General features: G+C 35.8%; 1 protein-coding gene across 3 annotated transcripts in view; it reads left to right on the top strand.

Moving 5' to 3' along the window:
• Myo81F (unconventional myosin 81F) overlaps positions 1 to 22,834 on the top strand; it is a 454,212-nt gene that overhangs the window by 377,420 nt on the left and 53,958 nt on the right. For all 3 annotated transcript variants that reach the window (XM_090398885.1, XM_090398887.1, XM_090398886.1), the window contains one exon: positions 8,825 to 8,983. In XM_090398885.1, coding sequence (XP_090255011.1) covers positions 8,825 to 8,983 — 159 coding nt within the window. The remainder of the gene's footprint in view (positions 1 to 8,824; positions 8,984 to 22,834) is intronic.

The raw sequence follows: 22,834 nt of genomic DNA on the forward strand, positions 1-22,834 counted from the left end.
ATCTTTCCTCAGCTAAGTCTAATTATACAAACATATCAAGGACCTAGCCGGTTTGGTTGAACGTTCCTTTAGCACACGCACTTATATCCCATCTGTCCAAATTACCGAATCCTTATCTAGTTTATGCAACAGTTCTAGAATCATCTCATTTGCTTCTTTCTCTTCATCCAATGCTGGGGTAACACTATGTTACATCACCGGGTTGATAGATCTTGGTGAAGTGAGCACTCATTATTTGAACTATCCCATATCCTTATACTAGGATACTGTCTGATATATTTCATAATACCTCTCACTCTTATTCTCATGATTTTCCTTCTACATCATCTTCTTATGCATCTCTTGTTTAATAAGATTATGCATCCATTTCACTCCCATTCTATTTGTTCTTTGATAGCTGTTATCGTGACTTTTTTTTTTTATATCTTATATTATATTGTTATATTTGATAGCTATTCCTTTGGGGACACATTCAGATACTGCATTATTTAAGTTTCTTTTCAAAGCTTCCCATGCACTGCTGATATCCTACCCATTGAACAACTGATACCATAAAACCAAAGATAGTGTTATATCTTCGTTTATCTTTATTTAATTTTTTCTTCCTTAAGAGTGCCTTACTCTACCTAGGAATGCTTCCTTTTCGGACACTGGCAAATTTATTTTTTATTGCTGTACCAGCCAGTGTCCTATAATATGGGCTTATTCAAATTCAGGGAATATTCCTAGGTTAATTGGCATTCATTCTAATATACACTAAATAGATAATGGTACTAATTGCAATCATGGCCAATAATCTATTACTCAAACACTTTCATTAAGCTCCCTCCCGCTGTAGTTCTAAATTTTTGCAAGTGGTAGTTTGAATTCTCGAAATTAGGCATATACAACAAAACATGTTTATTGGAACAAATTACACTTTACAACTATAATTGGAATAGGATACTAAGCTTTTCAAAATCTCTTGCTAAGTTAGTTACTCAATGCTAATTCAACAAAACACTCACAGATCAAAATTGCTAATCACACACAAACTATAAAACATTAAAACTAACTAACTATGTTATTATAAATCAAACTCTTATTGCATGCTACATTTTAAGACATTTCACAACCCATTACTACTCTGGCATAGATCATCTACAAAATTACAAATTCACATATAATCTCAATCACATGCAGCTAAAATTTCACTCCTGACATTCCTTTGTTCAGCAGAATTACTCTATCTCAATGTTGAAAGTTTATTTTCCACTTGGTTAGAGTATAATAAATTTAGTTTAATCCTTTATCCAAGTGTGAGCAAACAAAGTTTGCGCCTGAAAGTATCTTCAGGACTGGGTTAAGGTGGTACACACCAGGGCAACTCGTTGCAAAGGTGGAGCAAGCTACCAACACTCCTATCCTAGTATCTCCTATAATGCAAAACACATCTCCTTGCGGATATGTCTATTGTTATGCATTAAGGGAAGGGCCACTACCCAGACCGGTTTCGACCTTTATTGAGGTCTCTTCAGTGGGAGCCAGGCCCAAGTCGAGATATCAGGCAGAAGCATTTGCAGGTCATCTCCACCTATAGGAATTGCCAATTGGTGTGCCACCCTTTTTTTAATAAATTACTCTGGATTTAGAGAAAGATGTTGAAAGTTTATTTTCCACTTGGTTAGAGTATAATAAATTTAGTTTAATCCTTTATCCAAGTGTGAGCAAACAAAGTTTGCGCCTGAAAGTATCTTCAGGACTGGGTTAAGGTGGTACACACCAGGGCAACTCGTTGCAAAGGTGGAGCAAGCTTATCTCCTATAATGCAAAACACATCTCCTTGCGGATATGTCTATTGTTATGCATTAAGGGAAGGGCCACTACCCAGACCGGTTTCGACCTTTATTGAGGTCTCTTCAGTGGGAGCCAGGCCCAAGTCGAGATATCAGGCAGAAGCATTTGCAGGTCATCTCCACCTATAGGAATTGCCAATTGGTGTGCCACCCTTAGGTGGAGATGACCTGCAAATGCTTCTGCCTGATATCTCGACTTGGGCCTGGCTCCCACTGAAGAGACCTCAATAAAGGTCGAAACCGGTCTGGGTAGTGGCCCTTCCCTTAATGCATAACAATAGACATATCCGCAAGGAGATGTGTTTTGCATTATAGGAGATACTAGGATAGGAGTGTTGGTAGCTTGCTCCACCTTTGCAACGAGTTGCCCTGGTGTGTACCACCTTAACCCAGTCCTGAAGATACTTTCAGGCGCAAACTTTGTTTGCTCACACTTGGATAAAGGATTAAACTAAATTTATTATACTCTAACCAAATGGAAAATAAACTTTCAACATCTTTCTCTAAATCCAGAGTAATTTATTAAAAAAGGGTGGCACACCAATTGGCAATTCCTATAGGTGGAGATGACCTGCAAATGCTTCTGCCTGATATCTCGACTTGGGCCTGGCTCCCACTGAAGAGACCTCAATAAAGGTCGAAACCGGTCTGGGTAGTGGCCCTTCCCTTAATGCATAACAATAGACATATCTGCAAGGAGATGTGTTTTGCATTATAGGAGATACTAGGATAGGAGTGTTGGTAGCTTGCTCCACCTTTGCAACGAGTTGCCCTGGTGTGTACCACCTTAACCCAGTCCTGAAGATACTTTCAGGCGCAAACTTTGTTTGCTCACACTTGGATAAAGGATTAAACTAAATTTATTATACTCTAACCAAGTGGAAAATAAACTTTCAACATCTTTCTCTAAATCCAGAGTAATTTATTAAAAAAGGGTGGCACACCAATTGGCAATTCCTATAGGTGGAGATGACCTGCAAATGCTTCTGCCTGATATCTTGACTTGGGCCTGGCTCCCACTGAAGAGACCTCAATAAAGGTCGAAACCGGTCTGGGTAGTGGCCCTTCCCTTAATGCATAACAATAGACATATCCGCAAGGAGATGTGTTTTGCATTATATAGGAGATACTAGGATAGGAGTGTTGGTAGCTTGCTCCACCTTTGCAACAAGTTGCCCTGGTGTGTACCACCTTAACCCAGTCCTGAAGATACTTTCAGGCGCAAACTTTGTTTGCTCACACTTGGATAAAGGATTAAACTAAATTTATTATACTCTAACCAAGTGGAAAATAAACTTTCAACATCTTTCTCTAAATCCAGAGTAATTTATTAAAAAAGGGTGGCACACCAATTGGCAATTCCTATAGGTGGAGATGACCTGCAAATGCTTCTGCCTGATATCTCGACTTGGGCCTGGCTCCCACTGAAGAGACCTCAATAAAGGTCGAAACCGGTCTGGGTAGTGGCCCTTCCCTTAATGCATAACAATAGACATATCCGCAAGGAGATGTGTTTTGCATTATAGGAGATACTAGGATAGGAGTGTTGGTAGCTTGCTCCACCTTTGCAACGAGTTGCCCTGGTGTGTACCACCTTAACCCAGTCCTGAAGATACTTTCAGGCGCAAACTTTGTTTGCTCACACTTGGATAAAGGATTAAACTAAATTTATTATACTCTATCTCAAAATACAAATCCTTATTATAGTCCACTATGAATTGTCCACTTAATATAATCCAACATTAAATTCTGTGTCATTCAAACATATAGTAAAGGTCTTTACGTTACCCATTCTTTTTCCGAAGGTCTGTTAATGGCCACATGTTATTCGGGTCCTCCTTCAATCGGTTGCTTCTGCAATAGGCTTATAACTACACCGTCCATTTTGCATTCTTCCAGACTCGAACTTCTCATTGCCTCGATATAGTGTTGTCTCTGCTCCTACTTGAATGGGACATCCGGCGACCGGCACAATTTCTGCGTGGGCTGAAGATTCACGTGCTGCTCGTCATGGAATCTTGTTCAGCTTACTCAGAATGCCTGTCCACTATCCGGCATTATGGGACCCTCTCACTCGTCCCTACTCCGTCTGCTAGTCAGGAATCCTCAAGGTGAAGTCAGGAACAACCAGAAAAAAACCTCGCATTATCACGCGCATTGCCTTATATTTCGTCCCTTCTTTTCCACACGACCCTTAGTTTTCATGCCCTCAAGATGATCCTCAAAGTCCTAGCTGCCGTTAGGTGCTGTATTCTAGGGAATCCCGCTTGTGTCATCTTCCTCGTACGTTGTAGCTTGCGGCATTACGGCCGATACGTGCATATGTAACTCGACCTTTGCACTCGTACTCTTAACTTCTTTGGCGACTTATTAAGTTTTGGACAGCTTAATGGGACAAGATTATACTACTGTTTCCTTATTAAAAATTCACTAATCCTATAATCCTTCAGTTTAGTTTTCAACTACAAGATTTTTCTAGTGTGATTTACATGTTATTACACATGTAATAACATGAATTTATACAACATAAATTCAGAATTGTGTGCTGTTAACCAGGTATTATCCAAATTTTGACTTTGGATAATACCTGGTATTATCCAAAGTCAAACATTAACAAAGTCAAACAAATATTAACACCAGGTGTTAGCCAGATTCTTATGTTAGATTCTGAATGAATAATTTCTTAAAAATTCGTCCATTCAGTATCTAACAATAGTTATTCCTCATGAGTTTTCATAATATCCAGATTTGCAGCTCAGCATATAACCTGTTCTGATTGGAACATCCATATAGTTGGCCACTTCCCAGGTCAGTATGGCATCATCACTGTTATCAGCTGGTGATAAAATAATCACATCCTTAACTGAGACACCTGATGCTATGATCAAATGTAACTCTTTGTCCTCAAGTTGCTTCTTTCACATGCTGTTTGAGAAAATTGTAACAAAACAGATCAATAAATTCTCCTTCATTCTTATAAGTTTTCTCTGATACCCAATCAATATTCTAATAATTGACATCATCCATAATAATTAATCATCTGGGTAATTTGGTAATGCATTTTTCATTCCCAAAAATGAACTGCTAGGCCTATAGCAGCACCCCACCATATATTTCATCCTGTTAGCCTCCACTTCACACCAGATAGCCTCAAACTCTGTGCTACATGGGAAATTATTTTCATTATTGCTTTCATGTGTTTCTGTCCTAACTGGACTCACCTGATATCATTAGTAGAACTGTATAACTGCCGCTCTTTAGAAAAAAATTAGTTACCTCTTGTGAAGCTTTATACATTTAACCTGAAATTAGCAGTAAAGACTATTCCATGAAATGCATTTCTAGAATGATATGAAATCACTAAAATATCAATGAAGCAATGATTTTGGTTGAGAAATTCAATTGACTTGATTCTGTATCTGTTTAATCTACTCTTATCACTAAAGATTGTGTTGGTGATATATTTGCAGCTCTCGAAAATTCTGAGTATTTCCCCCCTTCCCCAAATTTGTCTTGCATAATTTTTTTAGTCACACTCAGCATAAATAAGCTTTTATTATCATCATCAAATTCCTGACATGTACCCTTGGAGGTGTACAGGATATTATGATAATACTTCTTCTTTAGTAACAACTGTCAGGTCAGACAGATCAAATCTCTCCATTGTGCTCCTCCATATACTACTTTTTGGTATCTGTCCATCACCCATCCTTTTATCTATATCACCAGTTTCATATCCATCCCTATTTGTTGTAGTTTGCGTGAGAAAGTTCCATGTGCATCGTGTCAAATGATTTTGCAAAATCTAGCAGTATCTTTGTGTAGCCATTCTCTTTATCCAACTCAGCTGTCACCCTATTATCAAAAGTTAATAGATTATGAAGGCATGACCTACCTTTCACAAAGCCATGCTGCCCCTCATAGAGTATCATATTCTTATTCACCTTGAATTCTCGTTTTGACCAGCTTTTCCAGTACTTTGAGTGGAATTGGTCTGATCTATTGATTGGTCTATAATTTGGTCCCACAGACTTCGATCCTCCTTTATGCAAAGGGATTATTTTGCCCTCCTTCCACTCTCTTGGGACTTTGCCAGAATTGAGACCCTGTTCCCCTGTACATTGTCTTAAAATGCAAGCAGATATCCCATCCAATCCCACAGCTGTGTTTGCATTCAGATCCTGCAATATTCTTAGTACCCACAATTCATCAACCTCTGTTCTCACCATCTACACTCATTAAAGTTATCCTTCTTTAGTTATTCTTCCACCTACCTACAACATACAATATTTTCTTTTTTTTTTTTGCAGCTCATGCTTAATTGTACTAATTATCCATCTAACTCCTACCCAATTTACCCTTCTGACCTTGGGTATACAGTTGTGATATTGCTTCCTCCAGATATCCCTTCACTATCCCTTATGTACTGTGAACATCCTTTCATTGTAGAACTTGATGCCATGGTACTGCTTCAAGCTGCCTCTTAAATGTATCATAATCACCTGCCTTATAGTTCCACATTCCATGATCACTTTCCTTCATTGGAGGCAATGTAAACTTTAGTTAAGATCCAACATTCATAGTCCCCCTCCCCATCACATTCCTTCTTGTCGTATGATCTTTCCTCCTTACAATCTTTGTCTCTGAAGTTGAAGTTCCATAATAATTATTGAACTTTCATTCATTGTACCAATCTACTGATGCCTGTCTTCCATATCATCACTGGCATCCTCTAGCAGCCCTGTCAGGAAACTCAGTATTTTGGCCAGACAGGATGGATTACCTTGGTCAGAAAAAAGAACATAAAAAATATATCTGACAACGAAAAAGTGGACTCTCACCACTTTTGCCTTGGAGAAAGACCATTTCATCAGAGAAGAAAGCTGAGCTACTGCACAATCCCAGTTTAAATCAGAGAGACTGTTCCTGGAAGTGTCACAAGTTCTGCAAAACCCAGATAACTGTAACAGATCCAATGGTATGATTTTGCATAGATTGTGGCACACACACACACCATCCTACCTACTCTCAGCATACAGGAATAACCATGAAGTGTGCCACTGTCACCCACTGTATGCATATGACTGTTCTTGTTATCCAGGTCATTTTGTTTTGTACCTTCAATGTTAAGTGACTCTGATAACAGCAGCCTGAGCTAGTGAAATGTCATCTTGTAAATAATTTAGTCAGTAAATTATTTGCATTCTAGTTTCTACATAGTCTTCTATTCCAGAAACTTTGACATGAATCATGATCATGGAAGAAAGCAAGTCAGTCAAACCTTGAAATTGTATAAGAATGTGATTAGCAGTACATCCCCTTTTTTTAGTGTTTCTGTAATTTTGGCAGTATAGTAAACATACCAGCTTCTGAATAAGAAACCTATATGCAGACGTATGTAAACATCTATGCAGCATATATATAAAATACTTGATCACGTGCATCACCATGTGTTCTAGGCAACTATTTAAGAATGCTGTTGGTCAGTAATCATCAGTAGTGTTGATCACAATGGGGGAAAAAAAAGAATCTTTCAGAGTTTGATAAAGGACTTACTGTGGGTGCCCATCTGGCTGGAGCCATGATTTTGAAAACAGCAAAGCCTGCTCTTTAATTAGTAGAAAAATAACCTACATTTCTGGTCTAAGAGGACTAATGGTCCTAAGACTGTCAGCAGTGAGATTGCCATCATCTGAGAAGGCTTGTACAGACAAACAGAACTTCCTATATGCAGCAGTTGACCGAAGCATTTAATGAAGGCTGTTCCTGACCCCATATCTCACCAAACTATGTGCAGAGAATTGAAGAGGATGAGAATCGGCATTTGTATGATTATATGGAAACCACTGATTTCTATAAAGAATTGAAAGTTTGTTTATAATGGTGTCAGGAACACCATGACTGGATACTGAAAGGCTGGAAAAAAAAGTGAAGTGGTCCTTACAAGTCACAGTACACCTTGTTCTGTACTGCCATTAGGCAGAGAGTTTGGCAAAAGTCCCATCAAGGAATGAGTCTGGCTTGGCTTGTCAATGCAACTCAAGGTTCTGGAGGTTGTGTCATGGTGTCAGACATGTTCTGGTATGGAATAGGTCCCCTGATATTGCTAGAAGGTCAGGGTCCTCAAAGGAATATCTGACCATTGTTGCCAATGAAATCCATCCTCCAGTGTTGGCATTTTATTCAACAGGGACAGTTGTTTCGTGAACAACAATGCTACCATCTCCATTACATTAGAAATGTTCAGCAGCGGTTCAGTGATCATGACAGTGATTTGCACCATCTTCCTTGGCCACCACAAAACCCATATCTGAACCATTGAGAATGTATGGAATATGTTAGAAAAACAGATCTAGGAGCAAAGTTCTCTTCAATCAAATCTGATCTAGTTAAAGGACTGTCTGGTGAACAGCTGGTATGTTGTAAACATAGATACAATCTAACACCTTGTTGAAACTGTGCCAAACCACATGTGTGCTGTAATTCAGGCTGAAGGAGATCTAACACAGTATTCAATAAAATTTTCTAATTCAGTGGCCAGTTTGTATAAGATACCATACTTTATGCTAAGAGAACCAACCATTGAGAGGAGAGAGAGAGAGCAAACAAAGTAACTGATTAACAAATTAAAATGACAGCAGACCTTTTAAAATAAGATAATTCTAATCCTACCCATAAGTAGGAATTTTTGTTTGGGATCTTGAGTGTTTTATCAATAAATTTATTCAAGGAGAACTGAGATAGATATTGTGTGACTGATTGTTAGTGGTGCTCCCATTTTGAGTCTTTCTTCTCCATCTCCATGGAGAAGAAAGACAACAATAATAATTTCACTGATGTTGCCCCTTTAGAGTAGTAATCTGCCATAATGGAGGTATTATTTTCAGAATGTCCCTCATATTTTTCAGATTACTTTGTGTGTATTAGTAGAAGTTAATTGTGTCAGATAATTATTTTGATGTGTACATTTTTTGTTATTTATATTTCAGTGCCTTATGAGAACACTGGAAACTAAAGGCAGAAAATGGCCTCCTTCCAAACAAGAAATAGCTTGCACTATTAGCAGAAGACCAGTTCATGCAAGAGTGTATTTCTTGGATGGGCAGTTTCAGCCTGTTGAATTTGATCCTTGTGCATCTATGTGTGAGGTAATGGTTACTTGGGAAGAATGAAAAAATTTAGTTAAATATGCTGAATTTTTGCATGGTATGTTTCATTTTTAAGTTCAGTTTGGCAAAAGAATTGTAATAATGCACAGTATTGGTAAAACATACTTAAAATGTATTATTACAACTCATGAAAACCATAAATACAGATTACTTACTTAAAATATTATTTCTTTATTTGTAGAATTTTAATTGCATGCTCTGAGCATCTTCAGTATGATTTGAAAGATGGAACAATAACACAAGCTTATGTTACTGAATCATGAATTTTTAACAGTATTACTTTTGTTAATCTTTCTCTCTTGTGTAAGTGGTGCTATTTGCTGTTCTTCCATCTTTTCATACTAATAGACCATCTACTGACACAGTCAATCTTAGGTCAACAATTGGCCTGAGACTGTGCAAAACATTAATTCTCAAAAAAAAAAAAAAAAAAAAACTGCATTTCGTATAAATAATAATAAACTGTATAATAGAATATGTTAAATGAATAAAGTAATATAGATATTTTGAAGAGAACGAAAATATAATGATACTAAACTTTTTAAACTACTGATACCCTGCTACTAATAACCATTATACTAATTATAATCTGGGAATAATTATAATAATTATGAATTATTATTATAATTATTAAACCTACATTTCTAAAAAAAATGTATATCACTTCTTTAACTTGACAAAAGGAAATGAAGTATTCTGAAAACACATACTGTTCACTCTCATTATGCTAAACTTAAATTTCATTCCTCACTGGAATAGTTTGTTAAAGTCGATGCTGTAATATTATGAATCTTCTTTAGAATAGTATTGTTCTTATTTGGCTTTGATTAGGACTTTTTTTGGGTAGATTGTTAGAGTGAACAACTTTGTTATAACAGTGTTTGTTGCACTGAGAGTTGACTATAATAAGTTTAGTTGTAGTGTTTATAGTCAGAGTAAGTGTGAATCCAATAACTATCTACCTGTTTTGGATATCTTAATAATTTGAAATCATATGGGTCCTGTTGAATTTTCCATTTATTGGAAACCAACCTTTACTGCAGATACATTCACTCATCCTCACACCATCATTCATCACAAAAGGGAGGTATTATCAAGAATCTTGTACACAGAGGTCATACAATCTGCTCTTCTGATTCTCTTTCTTAGATGAGCTGAATAAAATTAAAAGCAATCTGATGTATAATGGATACAACTAAAACTGCCATTCAAAAAATTGATAGTTATCATCCGTCTACCAGACTACAATCTGATGTGAAAAGAATTTCATTATCCTACCTTAAAGGAATCTCAGAACAAATAGCATGGATTCTTCACAAACTCCTTTCAAACCAGTTCAGAAACTGTCTTGCTTCTTACCATCTAAAAGAAGATACGTTACCACCCCTCTCCTTACCAGGTGTGTATTAGGTACCATGCTCATGTCGTCATTGCTACTTTGGACAGACCGGCCATTCTACTTTGATTAGAATCTAATATTGCATTTTTTTATTATTATTTATTATATTATATTAATTTTATTATTATACGAGGGATTTCCAGAAAGTAAGTTCTGATGGACTGTCAGAGAAACAAAAATATACTTACAAAAAAAACTTTATTGGAAATTAAAGTAGACATTTTTCACTACTTTTCTACATAATTTCTGCCATTGTTCAGGCACTTATCATAACGGGGCACCAAGAGTTGTATACCTTCGTCGTAATAGGTTGGTGCCTGTGATGCAAACCATGTATTTACTGCTTCTTTGACCTCGTCATCATCTTGAAACCACCGGTCACCAAGGAAAGATTTCAGATGTGTGAACAGGTGAAAGTCACTTGGTGCAAGGTCAGGACTATATGGGGGGGATTGTTCCCAGCCTGAGGTGGTGAGAAGTTGTTGTGTTATGCCAGCCATGTGTGGGCAGATGTTATCATAAATCAAAACAACACCCTTGGTAAGCATGCTACATCATTTATTCTGGATCAACGACACAGTTTCTTAAGGGTTTGGCAGTACATACTCGAATTGATTTTACATGTGGCGAGCGATTCGATTTTCTTAGGCATTATAAACACACACACCAAGAAGCGTATGCACTGCAAGAATGTCTGAAAATGGCACAAATGCCTTGTTAACAAATCAACAAACTCAGCATACGTGTGCACCATTGATCGCAGCACTGCAGTGAAAATATTTAAAACCGTAACTTACTGTCTGGACGTCCCTCGTGTATTATTATATTATATTTTTATATTAATTTTATTATTTATTATATTACATTGTAATATTACAATACTACATTTTTGGAATCTGATGTCTGGTCTTGTTTCTCATTCTCTTGGCACTGTGCATGTAGTTCTTTGGAACCACACAATGATTCTTCATTTCAGAAGGTTCAAATTTGATCATCTTTTCCTTGAAACATGTGAGACACTACAAAATTGTCTGAAGCTTAACTGCTCGAATTGTGTGCCAGTCTGCTTGGAAAATGATTACTATTAATTGTTCATAATGTTTTTTTTAATTATTATTTTAATTTATTTTTTTATCTACACAACTTTTACAATTGTTCTTTTGAACTCTAATAGTAATGATATCATCTCAGCTATGATCCAAACATGAGTTAGTAGGCACAAGCTTCATAATCCATTCTTATGATTCTTGTTTTAAATGGTTAGTTACCAGTCTGTCTCCTTGATGATATCCATGTTACATTGGATGAAACATATTGGAGTTTTTGAATAAAATTCTATATTTTTTTTACATGTGTAAGGTCAAGAAAGTATCTATAAGCATGTCTAGTACACATACTCCATTAAAACTTATGACCTAATATCTAACTACCACCTGGATACTGAACAAATGAGGATGAGCTGATAATTTGGGATTCAGCCAACCAAATTATATTCCTGTTGGCTTAAAGCAAAACATGGGCAAAACCTAAGCCAACATAATATAATTTCACCGTGGCTTAAGTGTTGCCCATGTTTTTCCTCAGGGAACTGAGTGAATAGCAAAAATCTGCTGGAACAAACCTAAACTCAACATCAACAAAGTTCAAGATTGGCACTACCAGCTTCATTGGATAAGTGCCGGATTCACGTAATAGTTCTTACCAAAACAAAGAAGACTAACACGTGTAAGTTCTTTTAAGCAACAAATATCAGATGTTACATTCAGGCAAAAATGATCAGGTGAAAGGAGTAGCTATAGTATTCAACACTAAATACCAGGATACTTGAATAGCAGGCAATATCAAGTAGAGTGATGTGGACAAATATCAGGAGGAAGAATTGAATAATGAATTTTTTTTGTGCCTACAGTCCCGGGTTCTAATAAAGAAGAATGGAAAAATTATTTTGTCATTAAAGAAGGCTGACAGAAAAGAAAAAAAGGTTGATGGATTTCTATTCAGGACATGAGAAAAGTGTATTAAAGAAGTTTTAAAAAGTTGAGTAACTTTCATAGAGGAAACTATAGACTCAAATACACAAATGTTCTTCAAGAAGGGAAAAAAAAAATGTTTAAGTTTGAAAACAAGAACCAAAACTTGGAGATTCAGTGGCAAATCCTGAAGAAAACATTGATTCAACCAGAGAGTTATCTGCTGAGGTTGTCTGCAAGGAGAGAAAAACCAACTTCTTTGTGGACTCAGGCAGTTAAGGTAATGAAAGGCTATCAAAAGTGCCTATCAAGTAAGTCAACTTGTGTTTTGAATGCTAAGAAAAATGTAAGAAAGCAGAATGCTGTGTAAAACTAAACAAAAATTGTGGGAGGACTTTGGTAAGAACATACAAAAATAAATATCTGGAAGGTGGCAAAATATTCTGAAGACTATTGAAAAAAAAAAGTTAAAAATGAAGAAAAGAATACTGTAAAAAAGGAATTAAATGATGAAGGTGACATGAAAACCGAAAGTAGATATTCTAGATGTCTAGAGGATTACTTTGAAATATTGCTAAATGAAACAAGCAATGATAGCACAGTGGTAGAAACATTCAAGAGGAATGCAATCAGGAGCGTGTGTGTGTGTTATATCAGAACATGAGTTAGAAAGGCCAGCAAAAAGCTTTAATGTGGAAATGCCTTTCCATGGGGTCAAAGACTCATCATGGTAGGCCCCTCTTTCACACACACAAACTCATTATTCTCTGCAACACCACACTCTTAGGTAATGCATTCCAATCATTCACCACTCTCCATGCAAAAAATCCTGCTTCTCACTCCTTGCTCACACCCTCCTTATATGGCTTCAAGGAATGGCCTCTTGCTCTCCTAAATCTCTCCCACCATTCTATGAAAAACTTCTTTAACATTAACCTGATAAGAATCCCTTACCAACTTATACATCTTTATCTGTCATAGCCAGCCTGGTTGGCTGAGTGGTTAGCGTATGCACTCTCAAGCCAAAAGGCTGTGAGTTCGAATTCCGACATGGATGTTTGTGATTGTCTGTGAAAATACTAGTGGTGGTGGTGGTAGATGGCGTTTGTGTAGTTGGTGGATTGAGTAGTGGAGACGGAGAGTTGTGGAGTTGGTGCCCTCCCTCAATGAGTCTTTGGACTCCCTGGAGGTGTCATAATAATAATAATATTGAGCGCGGTTAGTAGTTGGAAGGGGATCAATCATTCGATGCTGTTGGCATACTCTCCCTCGATGAGTCTTTAGACTCCCTAGAGGTGTCACATAATAATAATAATATCATCTCTTCTCCTCCTATCCACTAGATAACTTGCACCTTCTAAACCTTTCTTCATACGTAACATTCCAAAAACCACCTTAGTGAGTTACCTCTGAATCCCTTCCTTTTCATCCTTTTGAAAATCAGGTGACTAAATCTGTCCACAGTATTCCATATGTGGCCTAATCAAGACTTTATATGATGGAACCAGAATCTCCTTACTTTTACAATTCGATGTCCTCTGCATCATTATCAGAATTCATTGTACTGTCCTCACAATTTTGGCAATATGTCCTCTAAATTTTAGATCCCCCCCTCCACCATTACATTCAGATCTCTTATTTCCTCCACCTCATCCAATACAAGTGTATACACTACATCCCATCTTTGTTTTCTGAATTTTAAAACCTTACACTTTGCAACATGGAACTGGCAACCCTGCTTCCATGTCCATTCACTGAATCTATTCAAGTCCTCTTGTAAAGCCAATATCTGCTCTACTCCTCATAGTTCTTCCCAACTTTGCATCACCTGCAAACAACTGAATATCTCCATCTCCATTTAAACCTTCCCATACCACTAGTGACCTTCCTCTTCTAGGATATCACTCTCTTACCCAACTCTGTGTGTGTGTGGCCTGCCATCTTGCACTTTCTTTTTATAAGATGTCTTCCACGAATGCTCATTTAGTTCCCATTAACTTCAATTCTTCATTAGTTATTTTTCTCTTTCCAAGAAATCTTCAGTACTCATATTTGTAAATTTAGGGATACAAAAACACACGTGTTGAACAGATTATTTTATTAATTATTAACAAAATAAAACTTGACGTTTCGACCCCTGTATCGAGGTCATTATCAGAAGAATACAAGTGTATAAGGAACCAAGTACATGCTCATACCTGTATACCAGTAAGCTAAATCTACATAGTTAATTAATCCTTTTCCCTAGCCTGACCTCTAGTGATAAAAAATAAATAAAATAAAATAAATAAATAAATACAACTACAATAAACTGCTAAAGTCCTCATGTATTAATATTCTTCTGGATAGTTCTGATTGTTATAATATGATTTCTTTCAGTTGCTATTGAATGTTACAAACACTTCACCAGGTTGTCTGCTTGTAATGGAATTTTTCTATGACTAGTTTAGGTTGTTATACAGGTTGTAGATGAGTCCTCCACATTCTTGAAATGGTTCGGCCATCATTTTTGTTGAGATTTGGGTTGTGTTTGAGCATTTCACATGACTCTTTAAATTTTCTCTCAAACCAGATTTTGGTGCGGTATAGGAACTTGGTATTTTTCCAATCAATTCTGTGCTTTGTTTGGAGTGTGTGGTCAGAAAGGCTGGTTTTTCCAAAATGGAAGTATTTAATGTGCCGTTTGTGTTCGTCTTGTCTGATTGGGATAGTTCGCCCTGTTTCCCCTATGTATGGTATGTTACATGTGCATTGTATTTTGTATACCCCTGGGTGGGCTAGGTGTGGAAGAAGATCTTTAGAAGAACTGAGTAGGTGTCTTAACTTATTTGGGGGTTTAAAGGTGGTTTTAATGTTGTATTTGCATAGTTCTCTTATTTTTTCAGAAATTCCCAGAAACAAAAAACTAAGCACCAACGTAAACAAAACCGAAAATCTAGCCCTTAAATCCTTAAAAAATAACCAAGACATTATCATCATGAAAGCAGATAAAGGCAGTGCCACTGTCCTTTTAGACCGTACAACATACATTGAAAAAATGAACCATTTAATATTGGACCACAACACCTACCAAATGGTAAACTACAACCCCACAAAACGTAACAAAAAGAAAACAACTGAATTAATCAAATCTGTCCACACATGGTCCAAAGAAACAACAAAAAAATGAATACCTCATTATGCCCGTGCGCCCAGAATTTATGGCCTGCCAAAAATACACAAACCAGGCACACCACTACGTCCAATTGTTGAAGAAATTGACAGCCCAAATTATCACTTAGCCAAAAAATTAGTGGCCACACTCAAGGAATTGGTAGGTCAGTCCCCTTCCTACATAAAAAATACACAACATTTCATTAATAAAATTAAAAACATTACACTCAATGACTAAGATTTATTAGTCAGCTTTGACATAACTTCCCTTTTCACCAATGTCCCAATCAATGACACTATCTTGCTCCTACAGAACATATTTCCACACATCACGGTCCTCTTTGCCCACGTACTCCGCTCCGGATATTTCGTGTGGCAAAACAATTTTTACCTTCAAAAAGAAGGTACAGCCATGGGCTCACCACTTTCCCCCCAAATAGCAAACTTTTATATGGAAGACTTTGAGCAACATGCTCCAGAGACAGCATGTCTAAAGGCCAAACTTTGGCTCAGATAAGTCGACGATATTTTTGCCATTTGGCTCCATGGCCGCGAAGCTCTAAATACATTCCTTAGCCACCTAAACAAACAACACAAACGTATTCAATTCACCATTGAAATGGAAAAAAAAACAACTCTCTTCTTTTCCTAGACACACTTGTCACACGTATTCCCTCTAGCTGACTCTCCTTCTCAGTTTACCACAAACCTGCACACACAGGCCAATACGTACACAAAAATTCTTACCACCACCCATCACAAAAACTAGGTGTCATAAGCACCCTTAAACACAGAGCTCTAACTATTTGTTCTAATGAACAGGCTCTAAACCAGGAATACAAGATCAACAACCAAACATTTGTAAAAAATGGATACAGTAAAAAAACTATTCACAAGATCCTCCGTAAAGATACCAGTAAGAACAAAAAAGATTTCAGGAATGCTATTGCCATTCCTTATGTTATAGGCATTTCTGAAAAAAAAAGAAAAAAAAAATAGAACACTACGCAAATACAACATTAAAACCACCTTTAAACCCCCAAATAAGTTAAGACAGCTACTCAGTTCTTCTAAAGATCTTCTTCCACACCTAGCCCACCCAGGGGTATACAAAATACAATGCACATGTAACATACCATACATAGGGGAAACAGGGCGAACTATCTCAATCAGACAAGACGAACACAAACGACATTAAATACCTCCATTTTGGAAAAACCGACCTTTCTGACCATGCACACCAAACATACCACAGAATTGATCGGAAAAATACCAAGTCCCTACACCCCACCAAAACATGGTTTGAGAGAAAATTTAAAGAGTCGTGAAATGCTCAACACAACCCAAATCTCAACAAAAATGATGGCCGAACCATTTCAAGAATGTGGAGGACCCATCTACAAATTGTATAACAACCTAAACTAGCTATAGAAAAAGCCCATTACAAGAAGACAACCTGGTGAAGTGTTTGTAACATTCAACAGCAACTGAAAGAAATCATATTATAACAATCAGAACTATCCAGAAGAATATTAATACATGAGGACTTTAGCAGTTCATTGTAGTTGTATTTATTTATTTATATTTTTTTTTATTTTATTTTTTTTTATTTTATTTTTTTTTTTATCACTAGAGGTCAGGCTAGAGAAAAGGATTAATTGACTACGTAGATTTAGTTTACCGGTATACAGGGCATGAACATGTAGCTTGGTTCCTTATACACCTGTATTCTTCCGATGATGACCTCGATACAAGGGTCGAAATGTCAAGTTTTATTTTGTTAGTAATTAATAAAATAATCTGTTCAATACGTGTGTTTTTGTGTCCCTAAATTTACAAATATGCTGATCACCGTGTAACTTTAAAAGAAAGAAATCTTCAGTGCTTTCCTGTAGCATCCCATCTCAAATGCCTGCAATTTCTGATTGTTTATTGTGTATATGTCCATGTCTCGCATTCATAATTCAGTGTGGACCATGCATAGAATTTTATTATTCTTATTTTAATCTGTTTTTTTATTTCCATAACTGTTGTTCCATCTTCTGCAATCATTACTCCTAGATGATTATTGGCCTTTACATTTTGAATTAATCCCATTGATATTATTAGATTTATGTTTTATTGCTGTTTTTCTTATTATCATATACTTGGTTTTAGCTGTTTTTAATACTAAACCATAATTTGACTCTTTTTAATTAGTATTACAACCATATTTTGTAACTCTCTGTTTTGATTTCATTATGATTATCAGCAAATTTAATGTTGTTAATTCTATTGCCATTTATTTTTATTCCCATTTCAATTTCATCATATCCTTTCATTATCATTTAACTATACTGAAAAGTATAGGGAATGTTATATACCCTGTCTTACTCCTCATTTGATATTCTATTGTTTCATAATAAATTTCTTTTATAATTTGTGTCTTCTAATTCCTGTATAATTCTATTATTATTCTGAGATATCAATTTGAATGTCTTTTAATATTTCTATTAACTATTCAAGAATAGTTAATAGAAATATTAACTATTTCTATTAACATATAATAAAATTAGTTTAATCCTTTATCCAAGTGTGAGCAAACAAAGTTTGCGCCTGAACTATCTTCAGGACTAGGGTAAGGTGATACAACAACTTGGATAAAGGATTAAACTAATTTTATTATACTCTAACCAAGTGAAAAATAAACTTTTAACATATTTCTATTAACTATCATTCAAAAATACAATTTTTGAATGATAGTTAATATTATTGAGTCAAATGCTTGTTGAAAGTCCATAAAGCATATATGTGTTATTTATTTCTATTGATCTTTCAATAATAGTTTTTAATTCATAAATTGTATTAATTTACTTTTCCTTGCCTGAATCCTTTTTGCTGTTCACTTATATGTCATTTAATTCTAGAAAATTATAGAAAATAATAAAAAATAGAATACTTTTTTATTATTTTCAATAGTATTCATTCTGTTGCATTATTCATTTTTGGTATCGGAATGCAAATAGATTTATGAAGTCGTCTGGTAGTATTATTTCTATTAAAAAATCTTTCCTTTTTTTTCCCTTATCTCTTTTATTAACTCAGCTAATATTTCATCATATCCCATCATTTTACCATTAGGTAGTTCTTTTATTGCACTTACTATTTCTTCTTAAGTATACCTGGATTATTTCAGTTAACACTGAACATAGGTTTGCCAGACCTGTGGCCATTATACAGTTCTGTTAGGTATTTCTTCCATCTTTGTTTCTTGTCTTCTGGATTTATAATAATATTCTTATCTTTTAACTGTTGGCTTGTTATTTTCTTTTGGTTATTATGAAATTATATTTTTGAATGTAACTATACAATTTTATTTCCTTTATGTAATTGCTCTAATTCTGAGCAATTATTATTGATCCGTCTATGTTTTTCTTCTCTACATTTATTTTTTATTTGTCTATCTAATCTTTTATATTCATCATTTCAATTAGGGTTATTTTTCCATATTATTCTTTTATCCATTAGTTCTGTTATCTCTTCAGTCATCTCTGCAATTTTTTAAATTTGCTCTTTGTTTTTCCAATACATTTTTCTGCTGCAATCAATATTGCTTCTTTTATCTTGATCCATTTGTTGTGGTCTTATTTCTTTTCAATATCCTGTTCTATATTATTCTGAAATAAAGTTTTAGTGGTACTGTTATTTAATTTAGCTGTATCCCACTTGAATTTTCTAAATCTGTTATCTTATAACTTTATATTTATTACAATTCTCATAAGTCTGTGGTGTTTGATCCACAGTCAGCACTTAGCATAACTTCTACATTTGTTATTCCATTTCTGTATCTCTGATCGATCATAATAGAATCTAGTTGATTAGTATGCATTATCTATTAGTATTAATATACCATTGGGGAACTGACAGTGCCTTTGACCTGGCTTTTCAATGAAAGCCCGGCTGCTGGGAAGGTGCCCATGGAATGGAAGGAAGGTAAGATAGTGCCATTGCATAAAAGTGGTAGCAGACTGGAAGTGTCTAATTATAGACCAGTTTGTGTGTCATCAGTAGTTTTAAGATCTTGGAGAAAGTAGTGAGGGACCGTATACAGCATTGGGCAGATGAGGGTAATGTTATCTGTGAGCGTCAACATGGATTTGTGAAAGGGCGCTCTTGTTTTAGCAATATGCTAGCCTTTTATAATAAAGTTACAAGAACATTAGATGAGGGAAAGGCATATACTGCAATTTTCTTAGAATTAGCAAAGATATTTGACAGGGTGCCACATGATAAGCTGATATTTAAGTTGCAGCACATGGGTCTGGATGTCAGATTGGTCAACTGGATTCAGGATTGGTTGTCCGATAGGTATCAGAGAGTTGTGTATGGTGGAGCAGTTTCAAGGAAGCAGAGGGGTACAAGTGGGGTCCCATAGGGCTCAGTACTGGGACCTATATTGTTTAATCTTTATATGAATGACATTGTCAGTGGATTTCAGGGGGGATATTCAGTTGTTTGCAGATATGCGAAGCTGAGAAGGATAATTAGTAATAGTGCAGATGCGGCAACCCTGCAAGAGGATTTGAATAAGCTAGATAGATGGGTAAATGAATGGGGAGTGTCGGTTTAATGCAGCAAAATGTAAGGTCTTGAGGTTTGGGAAACATCGATGGGACACTGCATACTCTATGGGAGGAGTTATACTGGAGGAAGAAGGGAGACAAGAGATCTGGGGTTGATGATTGATAGAAACCTGAAATTTAGGGGACATATTGCAAAGGTGGCGAAGGTAACACAGAGGATTGCTGCAATAATGAGAAGGACACTGACCTGCAGAGATAAAACAGTTATCATTCTGTTGTATAAGACCCTGATCAGACCAAGACAAGAGGCCATCCCTGGAAGTTACGAAAGGAAACTATGAGCAAGAGGGTGAGGAGTGGTTTCTTTGCATGGAGGGTGGTTGAGCCATGGAATGCATTGCCTGATGGAGTGGTGAGAGCGAGAACGGTCAATGAGTTCAGGTCATACAAATATCATTCTGGTATAGCACATTGCCTGTTGACTCTGAGTTTGAATAAACTAGTATTTGTGCTTCTGTTAATAAGTTTTAAGCATAATTTCTCCACTTCATTAGATGCAGTAAAGATAAGTAATTTGGTATTATGAGATATCTTTAAATAACACTGTGGTTTGTACAGTATAAAGGTTCTTGCATGTTAGCTGGGAATTGGATCATTCTGGGAACAGTTATCATTCTGTTGTATAAGATCCTGATCAGACCAAGACAAGAGGCCATCCCTGGAAGTTACGAAAGGAAACTATGAGCAAGAGGGTGAGGAGTGGTTTCTTTGCATGGAGGGTGGTTGAGCCATGGAATGCATTGCCTGATGGAGTGGTGAGAGCGAGAATGGTCAATGAGTTCAAGGAGTGGTATGATAGACTTTGTGTTTCTTAGGAAGGACCTCCCACGATGAGTCTTCTGACTCCATGGAGGCCTGAATAATAATAATATCTTGCTTTTTCATTTTGTCCATAAAGTGTTTACAACTATCAATTTTAAACAAAATTCAATACATCTATCATCTGTGTCATTTCTTATGTCATATCAATGTGGGCTAACAACAGAATTTATTATTTTCTTTCCTATTTTATCATTTCAGTCACCCATAATAATTAATTGTATTCACTCCTCCAATATCTTGAACAGTTTCCTCTCTATTTTCTCATAAAATTCTTCATTTTCAGATGTGGTTGGTATGTAAATCTGTATAATCATCAGTGGTTTTGTTTCTGTTAAAATTTATATTATTATTTTAGATTTTCTATTAATATTAATAACTGAATGAGCTTAGTGATTGTAAGTAAAATGCTTTCATTCTGTGTGTGTGTGTGTGTGTGTGTGTGTGTGTGTGTGTGTGTGTGTGTGTGTGTGTGTGTGTGTGTGTGTGTGTGAGTGAGAGAGAGAGAGAGAGAGAGATTTACTGCTCAAACAAGTAAACAGATTCACTCTATCTCGTACAGTAACAAAATGAGTTTATGCAGTTCTTTGAGGGAGTATCTATAGCATGATTAGTTTCAACAGTGCCCTTTGGTTGAAAAGACCTGGGTTTCAATCCTATCTAGGATATAAACAGGCAAACTGCCAAGAAGAATACATGCAGTGGAAAATGGAAAACAATATACTATGCAGATATGATATGAACCACCCTATGAGAGAACTAATTACGTTGCCAAGAAGCCAGATTACTTGACCTTAATGGTCCAGTCCATTAAGCTTAATGTGCAGGTGGGGAGGGAGTAGAGAGAAATGGGAACAGAATATTTTTTTGTAAACTGTAGGATTTAATATATAGGTTTAAGAAACTTTTCATTTTAAATAATGAATTTCATCCATATATTATGCAGATGAAATTCACACGAAAATCTTACATATAGATTCAATTTATTTAGTAAATAATTAAAAAAAAAAATTCATAGTTTACTTTGAGAAGTATACTTTCAGTTACTGTGCAGTATAACAAAGCAAAAATGCAATTTCTGTCATGGTTCATATAGTTTTAAAATGTGTCACGTATAGTTAATTGTTTGATTAGAAGGTGTATTATATATTCCTAAATAAATGATAAGTATACATTCCCAAAAAGTCAGAAGACAGAGCTATCCTAAATAGAGTTCACTCTTGAACAACATGGGGGTTAGGGGAGCCGACTCCCCATGCAGTCGAAAATTCAAGTATATAACTTTTGATATCCCAAAAACTTTACTAATAGCTTACTGTTGATCAGAAGCCTTACTGATAATATAAACAGTTGTAAGAATATATTATAAGAATACAGTATATAACACGTATTTTGTATGTTATATTATATACTGTATTTTTATAATGAAGTAAGCTAGAGAAAAGAAAATGTTATTCAGAAAATGATGAAGAGAAAATACATTTACAGTACTGTACTACATTTTTCGATACCATAAGTTTATATTGTCTGTTTACAAGATAAATCATCTATCTCTCAATACCTACATCAATATTGCCTTGTATGATGCAAAATACTGTACATGTTATACTTATTACAAACACTAGACATTAGAAATGAAAAGATATTATTATTATTATTATTATTATTACTATTATTACGGGCAACTCCAGGGAGTCATTAGACTCATCGAGGGAGGCCCCAAGTCATATTCATCACAACTATTTGACATTCATACAGTATCTATCATACCTCGCCTTAAACTCATTCACTGTCACAGCATCCACCACAGACTCAGGGAGCGCATTCCACTCATTCACTACTCTAAAAGTAAAGAACCCAGCTCTAA

Source organism: Typopeltis vanoorti, chromosome 10 (assembly GCF_054136105.1).
Source record: "Typopeltis vanoorti isolate ZY-2024b chromosome 10, IOZ_Tvanoo_1.0, whole genome shotgun sequence".
Taxonomy (NCBI): Eukaryota; Metazoa; Arthropoda; class Arachnida; order Uropygi; family Thelyphonidae; genus Typopeltis; species Typopeltis vanoorti.